At 44.3% G+C, this 10789-nt stretch overlaps 1 protein-coding gene across 2 annotated transcripts; it reads right to left on the bottom strand.

Moving 5' to 3' along the window:
• Positions 1–5060: 5060 nt before the first annotated feature.
• LOC124876328 (flavin-containing monooxygenase FMO GS-OX4) lies at positions 5061–10362 on the bottom strand. Of its 2 annotated transcripts, none has more exons than XM_047378992.1 (9): positions 10181–10362; positions 7615–7853; positions 7385–7523; positions 7162–7304; positions 6731–6783; positions 6520–6644; positions 6258–6365; positions 5916–6125; positions 5061–5843 (listed from the first exon to the last, which is right to left on the bottom strand). In XM_047378992.1, exons 2-9 carry the CDS (start codon positions 7815–7817, stop codon positions 5532–5534), a joined length of 1293 nt encoding a protein of 430 aa, XP_047234948.1. In that variant the 5' UTR covers positions 7818–7853; positions 10181–10362; the 3' UTR covers positions 5061–5531. The 2 variants fall into 2 exon arrangements, with proteins under 2 accessions (XP_047234948.1, XP_047234947.1); XM_047378991.1 differs by lacking the exon at positions 10181–10362 and adding an exon at positions 9439–10155.
• Between the last annotated feature and the right edge of the window lie 427 nt (positions 10363–10789).

Below are 10789 nucleotides of genomic sequence, written 5' to 3'. Positions count from 1 at the left end.
GACTTCAATTCAGTTTATTTCTATAGCGCCAATTTACAACACATGTCGTCTCAAGGTTCTTCACAACAGTCAGGTTCATACATTCCAGTTAATTGTAACCATTGAACAGTTCAGTCAGATTCAGTTATTTATTTAAATTGGATAAAAAGTTTTTCTATCTAAGGAAACCCAGCAGATTTCATCCAGTCAGTGACTTGCAGCATTCACTCCTCCTGGATGAGCATGTAGAGACAGTGGACAGTCACTGGCGTTGACTTTGCAGCAATCCCTCATACTGAGCATGCATGTAGCGACAGTGGAGAGGAAAAACTCCCTTTTAACAGGAAGAAACCTCCAGCAGAACCAGGCTCAGTGTGAGCGGCCATCTGCCACGACTGACTGGAGGTTTGAGAGAACAGAGCAGAGACACAAAGAGAACAAAGAAGCACTGATCTAGGAGTACTTTCTATGGGAAGGAAAAGTAAATGTTAATGGATGTAGCTCCTTTAGTCGTTTCATCTAGAAAGAAAGAACAGATAAACTCTGATCCAGTTTTCAAGGTTAGAGTCTGAAAGAGAGCACATAGAGTTTGTCACAGTAGAAGCTCAGTCAGTAGCCATGTCTAGGAGAGAGAAAGGGTTAAACACTGAAAGACAGGGCTATGTGGATCATCTGTAGAGGGTGAGCATTAAGTTGTTGCCAGCAGAAGCTTGGACGATGCCCCTCTCCAGAAAGGTGTCACAGGTAGACACAGAGTCAGGCCAGGTGTAGCTTCTAGGAAGAGAAAAGAGAGAACAAGGTTAAAAGCTGAAATAACAGCAAACAATGCAAAATTGGAGAGTAGTAGGAGAATGTAGCAGAGAGAGTGAAAGTGGTCGTTATGTCCTCCAGCAGCCTAAGCCTACAGGTCCTTCTCAAAATATTAGCATATTGTGATAAAGTTCATTATTTTCTATAATGTCATGATGAAAATTTAACATTCATATATTTTAGATTCATTGCACACTAACTGAAATATTTCAGGTCTTTTATTGTCTTAATACGGATGATTTTGGCATACAGCTCATGAAAACCCAAAATTCCTATCTCACAAAATTAGCATATTTCATCCGACCAATAAAAGAAAAGTGTTTTTAATACAAAAAACATCAACCTTCAAATAATCATGTACAGTTATGCACTAAATACTTGGTCGGGAATACTTTGGCAGAAATGACTGCTTCAATGCGGCGTGGCATGGAGGCAATCAGCCTGTGGCACTGCTGAGGTCTTATGGAGGCCCAGGATGCTTCGATAGCGGCCTTTAGCTCATCCAGAGTGTTGGGTCTTGAGTCTCTCAACGTTCTCTTCACAATATCCCACAGATTCTCTATGGGGTTCAGGTCAGGAGAGTTGGCAGGCCAATTGAGCACAGTGATACCATGGTCAGTAAACCATTTACCAGTGGTTTCGGCACTGTGAGCAGGTGCCAGGTCGTGCTGAAAAATGAAATCTTCATCTCCATAAAGCTTTTCAGCAGATGGAAGCATGAAGTGCTCCAAAATCTCCTGATAGCTAGCTGCATTGACCCTGCCCTTGATAAAACACAGTGGACCAACACCAGCAGCTGACACGGCACCCCAGACCATCACTGACTGTGGGTACTTGACACTGGACTTCTGGCATTTTGGCATTTCCTTCTCCCCAGTCTTCCTCCAGACTCTGGCACCTTGATTTCCGAATGACATGCAGAATTTGCTTTCATCCGAAAAAAGTACTTTGGACCACTGAGCAACAGTCCAGTGCTGCTTCTCTGTAGCCCAGGTCAGGCGCTTCTGCCGCTGTTTCTGGTTCAAAAGTGGCTTGACCTGGGGAATGCGGCACCTGTAGCCCATTTCCTGCACACGCCTGTGCACGGTGGCTCTGGATGTTTCTACTCCAGACTCAGTCCACTGCTTCCGCAGGTCCCCCAAGGTCTGGAATCGGCCCTTCTCCACAATCTTCCTCAGGGTCCGGTCACCTCTTCTCGTTGTGCAGCGTTTTCTGCCACACTTTTTCCTTCCCACAGACTTCCCACTGAGGTGCCTTGATACAGCACTCTGGGAACAGCCTATTCGTTCAGAAATGTCTTTCTGTGTCTTACCCTCTTGCTTGAGGGTGTCAATAGTGGCCTTCTGGACAGCAGTCAGGTCGGCAGTCTTACCCATGATTGGGGTTTTGAGTGATGAACCAGGCTGGGAGTTTTAAAGGCCTCAGGAATCTTTTGCAGGTGTTTAGAGTTAACTCGTTGATTCAGATGATTAGGTTCATAGCTCGTTTAGAGACCCTTTTAATGATATGCTAATGTTGTGAGATAGGAATTTTGGGTTTTCATGAGCTGTATGCCAAAATCATCCGTATTAAGACAATAAAAGACCTGAAATATTTCAGTTAGTGTGCAATGAATCTAAAATATATGAATGTTAAATTTTCATCATGACATTATGGAAAATAATGAACTTTATCACAATATGCTAATATTTTGAGAAGGACCAGTATAGCAGCATAACTACAGAGATAGCTCAGGATAAACTAAGCCACTCTAACTATAAGCTTTATCAAAAAGGAAAGTTTTAAGCCTAGCCTTAAAAGTAGACAGGGTGTCTGCCTCACGGACTAAAACTGGGAGCTGGTTCCACAGGAGAGGAGCCTGATAACTAAAGGATCTGCCTCCCATTCTACTTCTAGAGACTCTAGGAACCACCAGTAAACCTGCAGTCTGAGAACAAAGTGCTCTGTTAGGAACATATGGACCAATCAGATCTCTGATGTATGATGGAGCTAGATCATTAAGGGCTTTATATGTGAGGAGGAGAATTTTAAATTATATTCTGGATTTAACAGGGAGCCAATGAAGGGAAGCTAAAATAGGAGAAATATGATCTCTCTTTTTAATTTTCATCAGAACTCTTGCTGCAGCATTTTGAATCAGCTGAAGGCTTTTAACTGCATTTTGTGGACATCCTGATAGTAAAGAATTACAATAGTCCAGCCTTGAAGTAACAAATGCATGGACTAGTTTTTCAGCGTCACTCCTGAACAGGATATTTCTAATTTTGGCAATGTTCTGGAGATGAAATAAGGAAATCCTAGAAACCTGTTTAATATGGGATTTAAATGACATGTCCTAGTCAAAGTTAACACCAAGGTTTTTTACTTTATTATCGGAGGTCAATTTAATGCCATCCAGGTTAAGTGATTGACTAAGCAGTTTCTTTTTTAAAGACTCTGGTCCAAAGATGACAACTTCTGTCTTGAATGAATTTAGAAGCAGAAAATCAAAAAAGACGTGTTTAACTCTTTACTTTGATCCAAAAGAAAGGTTAATCTGAACACTGAACCATTCTTCTGAGGTATGTCAGGGTAAATAATCATTCCTGTAATGAGATCAAGCTCCATTAAGTGATATAGTCTCATCATCTACCAAATTCAATCTGAGGGATAAATCTTTCTTCTCCACAGAGCGATCACATAAAAAGAAGCACAGAGAAATTTCTCAGGATTATAATTTCTTTAGAACCACAAGGGAAGATTCTGAAGGAAACATGAACATGTGAACTTTGACCTCAAGAATAAAGGAGAACTGGTAACCAGTTGGGTTCCGCCTGTGGGCGAGTGAAAGTATGAACCACATGTTTAGGTCCTCTGGTTTCCTCCCAAAGACCTTCATGTTGGTCTGACAGGAAGTGATCATCAGACTGTTATTAGTCCAGTTTATTCATTTATTATTCATTTGAATCTGATGGTGAATAAAAGAAAAGAAAAATGAGTTACATTTTGAAATAAAGTTATCTATAGCTTCACAGATAGACCTTTCATCATTAAAGTCTTCAGGTTTATGAAGCAGATTAATGGAAATGATGTGATATACTGATGATGTATGGAAGCAAATTGTTACCATATTTCAAATGAAAAAGCATTTCCAGAAATGCTTTTTCATTTTAAGAATGTGGCTGCATTATTTGACCCATAAATGAAATTAGTAATCAATCATCCTATTAGCATTTTCTTCTTCATGACTTCACATTTTATTCCATAATCAAAAAGAAAACTAAGCAGAAATTGCTTTTTCGTTTTCGTGGTCTGTCCGTAAAGTCCTGCCCAGAACTAGAAAATGAAAAAGCATTCCGAGCTGCGGGCGCAGCAGAGTGACATCAGCAGCCGCTCTTCCTCAGCTCCCTGCTGACCGAGCTACCCATCTTGTTCGGTAGGGGGCGCTGTGCACGTCTGCAGTGCATTACATTGCAAACGTGCTGAGAAATTGATTGAATTGCTGCAGGGCCGACAGTTTGTGGCAGTGGCAGGAAGAACTGGTAGTTCTGGTGGCAGCCTTATGGCCTGGGACATCCAGCGTGTTTTTAAGCATTTATTTATAATTTTCTGTGAGTGACAATTCAGAATAGCCGCTCGTGCTCTATAATAAACCGGCTGTTTGTGCAATAAATCTTCGTCATCCTTTCAACACGTCACACAAACATATAGTGCTATTTATTTTCCATGTCAAGTAAATACAATCACCTTATGTTATGGTCTAAAGCTGTTTATTAAATAATAATCAATAATAACATCATTATTTAAAGGTAACAGGCTATAACAATAATGGCATCCCATTTGCCGATAATCAGCATCAGCTTCCACAAAAACAGCAGCAACCGCATTGGCAAACTTTTACGACCGGTCTGGCACCTTCTGGCATCCTCGCAGAATCCCTGCCACCCTGCAGCAGACTGTGGCAGCTTCTACCAGTTCTTCCTGCCACTGCCACAAACTGTCGGTCCTGCAGCAATTCAATCAATTTCTCAGCACGTTTGCAATGTAATGCACTGCAGACGTGCACAGCGCCCCCTACCGAACAAGATGGGTAGCTCGGTCAGCAGGGAGCTGAGGAAGAGCGGCTGCTGACGTCACTCTTCTGCGCCCGCAGCTCGGAATGCTTTTTTGTTTTCGAGTTCTGGGCAGTACTTGGCGGACAGACCACGAAAACGAAAAAGCAATGTCTGCTTTGTTTTCTTTTTGATTATGGAATAAAATGTTCAGTCATGAAGAAGAAAATGCAAATAGGATGATTGATTACTAATTTTATTTATGAGTCAAATAATGCAGCCGCATTCTTAAAATGAAAAAGTATTTCTGGAAATGCTTTTTCATTTGAAATATGGTAACAATTTGCTTCCATAATGATGATGTCAAACTGACAAAATTCAATAATAATTCAATGATTTTAAGAAGCATTCAAAGTGCAACATTTAATGGAAAACATGAAATGAAGAAGAATTGAGCTACTGAGGTAGTTTAGGATGAGTTGTCATGACCAGAAGGTGGCGCCAGAGGAAGAAACTAATCAAATTAGGTTTTATGGTGACAAAATTAAAGTCATTAAGTGATGCAGGAGAATCACATGAAGAACATCAGATCTGTGGAGGATCAACCGGACGTTCTGAGGGTCTATGAAGAACTTGTTGGAGGAACTCCTCCATGGTGATTCCTGCTCACACTGCAGAGCTGCTGGATCCTGAAACTTCCTGATCCGTCAGTCAGTTGAGCAGCTCCCACTGGGTGGCGCTCACCAGCCGGTAGTTGAGCTCTCTGTAGTTTTCAGGGTGAATCTGTCTCTGGCGCCACACCTCCTCATACAGGCTCCGGACCACCGGCAGGAGCAGCGGGAAGCCGGCAGAACCAGCCAGCGCGTCGCAGTATTCCCACTGATCCTGGTCCATCTTCAGCAGGTGGTGCTGCTGGACTCCCTGCTCCAGCTTTTTCTGCTGCTCCCTCCGCACCTCTTCCTCCATCTGCTCCTGAGGAGGTAAGATGACGGACCCGTCCAACACGGCCAGAGCGAACTGGACCTGAGGAGGACAGAAACATCTGCAACAGTTTCTCACATGATTTAATCCCAACCTGCAGACACTCCACCTCACCTGGCAGTTGAAGTGGGGGAAGGGGCAGATGATCTTGCAGATGCCGATGAAGAACATTGAAGGGAAGGAAGGAGGCATCATGTATCGGTACAGCGGGGACACTACGTGGTCCTGGATCTCCATACCTAGCTGAGCCGAGTCCAGGAAGGGATAGCTGAAGTTGTATCCGGTGCAGAACATCAGGACATCAGCCTGACACACCGAGCTGTCCTGAGGGGAACATTTTTAACCAATCAGAGACAGGCTGCTGTAAAATTAAACCAAGAATAACTTTAAACAGAAACATCCTGACTTTAATCTGTTTGAGGTGATGAACCTGATCAGGGAATTGGAAGAGCTCACCTGGAGGCGAATGCTGCCATTGGCCTCAACCGCCGCCACAGAGCTTGACTGCTGAATCCCAGGAGGAAGAGGAACGGTCAGTGGAGGGTGGCGGTGACTCAGAATCACCTGCAGAGAAAACAGTTTCTCATTGGTTCTGCCTGATTCAGATTCTGATATCATCAGACAGAATTAAGACTGAGATATTTTCAGTTCTGAAGAACTTGGCTCCCTCAAAGTTAAACATGTTTTTATTGTTTTAATAAATGGAGGATGATTGTACCTTGGCTCCAGCTTTGACCAGTTCCATGGAAATGTCCAGTCCAGAAGATTTAGCTCCCAGAACCACCACTGTCTGACCTGAGAACGGTTCAGCGAAGCGGTACGAGTGACTGTGCAGAACCTTCCCTGCAGACACACAGCGTTTACTGATGTACTTTATTCTGCTTGGATTCCCTGCCGTCACTCAGTGAAGCGTCAGAGAAACACGGTACCTTTAAAGTTCTGGATCCCTGGGATGTGTGGGATGTGTGGGTCGGAATAATGCCTAAAGAGAGAAAAATTAAACCTTTGATTCGTTACTTTGGTGCAACAGTGACCCCTAGTGGCAGCAGGGGGGTATGATTTTTGTTTGCGTGTTTTTATCCTGTCCAGGTTTACATGACGAGTTTGATTTCTTTCTCTGTAATTCTGTATATTTAGGAAATTATGATAAAAATCAAGTGATCTAAATGACCAAGAACAGAGTTCCTCACTGAACTGTCGTAATGATATAAAAGGTCCCACAGTGGTGAGTTGTTATAGAAGCTACATGTAGAAATGTTCTTTAGAGGTCAAGATTCATTCAAACTTTATTATCATTAAATCTTCAACATGTTGTTACCATGGTAACAACCTGCCACACACGTGTAAAACATGATCTCACCCTGAGCAAATGAAAACGGCATCAAATGTCTCTGTTTTCTGATGACCCAATGAATCCGATGATGTCACTTCCCATGTGACCATTCTTTCCCTACTAACTGTTGTCATGGAAACAGGCGTGATGTTTTCCACCGCAGTGTTGAACTGATGATGGGGAATAAAACATGAGCCCGTTTTATTGACTGGGAGGGTTACAGGATTCTGGGATCAGCTGGATGACTCACCCGGATGTGAGGCCCGATTTGGAAGCTGTCACAGTACCTCTCCAGGTACCTCTGAACCTCCTGATGGGACAGGAAGCTGCTCAGCTCGGGGTCGAAGGGGAAGTCAGGGAACATCATCACCTCTTTGGGCAGGTTGGTTCTGGTGGGACATTAGAGCTGGGTCATGACTGCTAATGTCACCAGGAGTCAGGACAGAACAGTGCCCCCTCCTGGTGGACAGGTGGACCTACCTGAGGTCTCTGTACATGCTGCTGAGCACCGGCCTCCCGTTGGAGTACGATCCGACGCGCTCTTCGTAGGACCAGGTTCTGCCGACATTCCCAGTGAGCTCAAACACCACCGGGGGGGCAAAGTTGCCGGGGCGGGACAGGATATGCCGGGCTGCACAGAGTCCGGCTGCCCCCGCTCCCACCACCGCTACTCGCTGCAACATCCTGTTGACCCAATCAGAGGGAGGAGCTGGACTCACCTGGATAAAAACATACATACTGATTATAGGTCAGGTGGCGGTTCCACAAACCCAAAAACAACTGCTTCAGTTTCAGGATCTGATCAACACATCAGTAGAGATTTATTCTGGGATGTTAGTCCGCTTCAGCATCACAACAAGTGGACAATGTCCTCTGATCTTTACAGGTTCAAATATATACATACACCCCCAATGATTATAGCTTCTGTGTCTTATAGCTAGTTCCACCTGGACCAGCTTCTGGCAGGGTTCTGGCTCGACACCTGACCACTTTTCCAGATCCTGGACACGTAGTCCACAAAGTTTCAACAGGGTTGAGGTCGGCGCTAAGGGAAGAACATAGCCCCATTTATCTCTTCTGCATTTGTTTGGGATCATTGTCTACTTGGAGCACCGTTTTCAGTCTAGGTTTCAACAATCAGGACCAAACTGAAAGGAAATACTTGTGCACCCAGTTTTTCTTTTTAAAAATTCCTGCAGCTGCATGTGGGACAACAATTTCCAGCCACAAAAAAGCATCGGTCCAAATCCTGCAAACCCGAAGGTCCAAAATTCCTGTTTAAGATGAGTGGAAGGGAACCACTGATGGGAGCTGTAAAGACCACTGGTCTGCTGGAAGTTCTGCTCTGATTGTAGAAATCTGGAGTCTCATTTCTAAAATGTTGTGTAGGATCTATACTAAAAGTCTACGTTCATCAAAGAAACCTCAGCCTCATAAAACCATCAAGCAGCTGCTCCTCAACGTTTGCTACCAGGTTCCTCCTCGTGTTCTGGCTTCTACACGCCCACATCCAACCATAGAAGGTCGATGTGTTTTTAATGAGCCGGCTGATCAGTGTTATTTCATGGTTACCAATGGCAACCAGGAGAAAAGAGGCAGAAATGGAGGTGTTGGTGAGTGAGGTGGAGAACATCTGATGACAGGTCAGACCATCCAGGACGGCAGGTATTACTGCGCTCAGCGCTGGATGAGATATCCCGGACCTCTGGATCATTTCACAGAATCATGAGGTTCCTAAAAGTGTCTTCAGGCTGAGACTTCATTAACTGTTGATGTTAAACACAAACCTGTCAGCTAATTAATGCTGGCAAGAGCCGGTTACCAGGAACCCCAGACTGGTTCACACCTGGAACTGGACAGGGACGATGTGGTTCCGGCGGGTCGGTCTCTCCAATACTCAGAACATAAATCTGCATATTAGCCAGTCATCATCATGGGTCAGGAGACCTCGGTGACCCCAGCAGCTACGATGCATCCATCATGCAGCTTTACGCTGAGCGTCTCCACGGTGTTTAGATGTTCCCAGCAGTCAGCTGCCTCACACCTTCTGTGGTAATCTGTGGTCCACATCACCCTGGAGATCATCAGGGAAGGAATGAGATGTTTGTGAGGACTTGGATTTCAGATTGAAGTTGGCTTTTAGGCCTTTATTAATCTATGTGAAAAGTCCTGATGTAGTTCTGGCTCACCAGGACCAGCAGAAATGACACTGTGGTTCTGAAAGCTTATGATGACGTCGATCTATGATTAAAGTTTGATGTGGAGAAAAACTGAATGTCTGACAGGATTCATGAAGCAATCTACCTTCAGTTCCCTCCTCTCCATCTGCGCCGCCAGTTTCCCCGGTCTCCAAAACGAGCGGACCCATGGGTCAGAGGTCATGTGAGGGACTGAACTTTCTCCGCTCAAGTCAGTTTTTTATTGCGTGACGTACGTCTGTTTCAGGCTTCACGCCACGTTAATAAATGAGACCCCGGAAGATCTGCAGTCACCAGGATTACCGAACCTGGCTTCATCAAACCCAGAAGCAGCAGAACCTTCGGTTCAGTTCATGACCATGCCGGTGTTACGTACGTACCCGACGTCCGTCCGTCTGTCTGTCTATATTAGTTTATTTAACAACACACTAGTTCAACAAATGTAGATCGACTTCTCCGAAACATGATATTTGAGCTTTCAGGGTTACCGTAGTTCCCGTGTGGCGCGAGCACAGCGCGACGGTTCCGAGCCTGCAACAAGCACGCGCCTTAGACGCTGGGGAAACCGTATCTGATGGGGAAACGCGAATCGACGTAACACCTGACTGACTGGACCCGGTTCGGACTTTGACACCGGAAAGACAAGAGCAGGGATATTACGGGTCACTGGACCGATAAGCTTTAAACAACAGTACTTGAATCAGCAGAGAAAGATAACCAGAACTTTTACAAACAGAACCAACACATTTCAGAACAGAACCAAAGCTGCGTAAAAATCGCTCAATACCACACAAACTGCGCATGCCCACAGCGAACCCTTCCAACTTTTTAGCTAGCCTGTAGCTCGCCTGATAAATGATGAGCTGAGCGCTGTGAAGCCGTCCAGAACCGGTTCTGATCCGTAATAATCATCCGTCCGTGTTTGTTCCGCTGCAGCTCTGCGGAGCTCATCAAGCAAGGACCGTTTCTACCGGGACGCGATTCACGTCACAACACCGGTGAGTTCCGAACCGTAAAGCAGAACGGTTCTGTGGAAATAACGCAGCTTCCGCTCTGGACCCTTCACAATAAAGGTGATGGGGTTGAAGTAACCTGGTAAAACGGCCGCTCATTTACTTATTGATAATTTCACCCAGAAATAAAAAAACATAGTTTAAAATAACCAAACCTTTAAAAACCAGTTAGTTATTGAAAATTGTTTATCCTTGTTTCTAATTTTATTTTTTTAGACTTTGTTTTTTAGAACGTTTTCAATGCTTGGTTCTTTGCTATAACCATCCATTACTATCATCCATCTAATGTAACCATTTCATCTAAATAAGTAAATGACTGAAGGTGGAGGTTCATTCCCAACACATTCAGGTCTGTAACACACATTGTTTAATGTGTGTGTTGATCTGGTGTTTCCAGTCTGGAAAAACCAGCGATGGAGCAGTCTCCCAGTCTCCCAGTAGATA

The sequence above is a fragment of the Girardinichthys multiradiatus genome, chromosome 11, assembly GCF_021462225.1.
Source record: "Girardinichthys multiradiatus isolate DD_20200921_A chromosome 11, DD_fGirMul_XY1, whole genome shotgun sequence".
NCBI classification, from domain to species: Eukaryota; Metazoa; Chordata; class Actinopteri; order Cyprinodontiformes; family Goodeidae; genus Girardinichthys; species Girardinichthys multiradiatus.
This window is presented reverse-complemented; position numbering and strand designations above follow the sequence as displayed.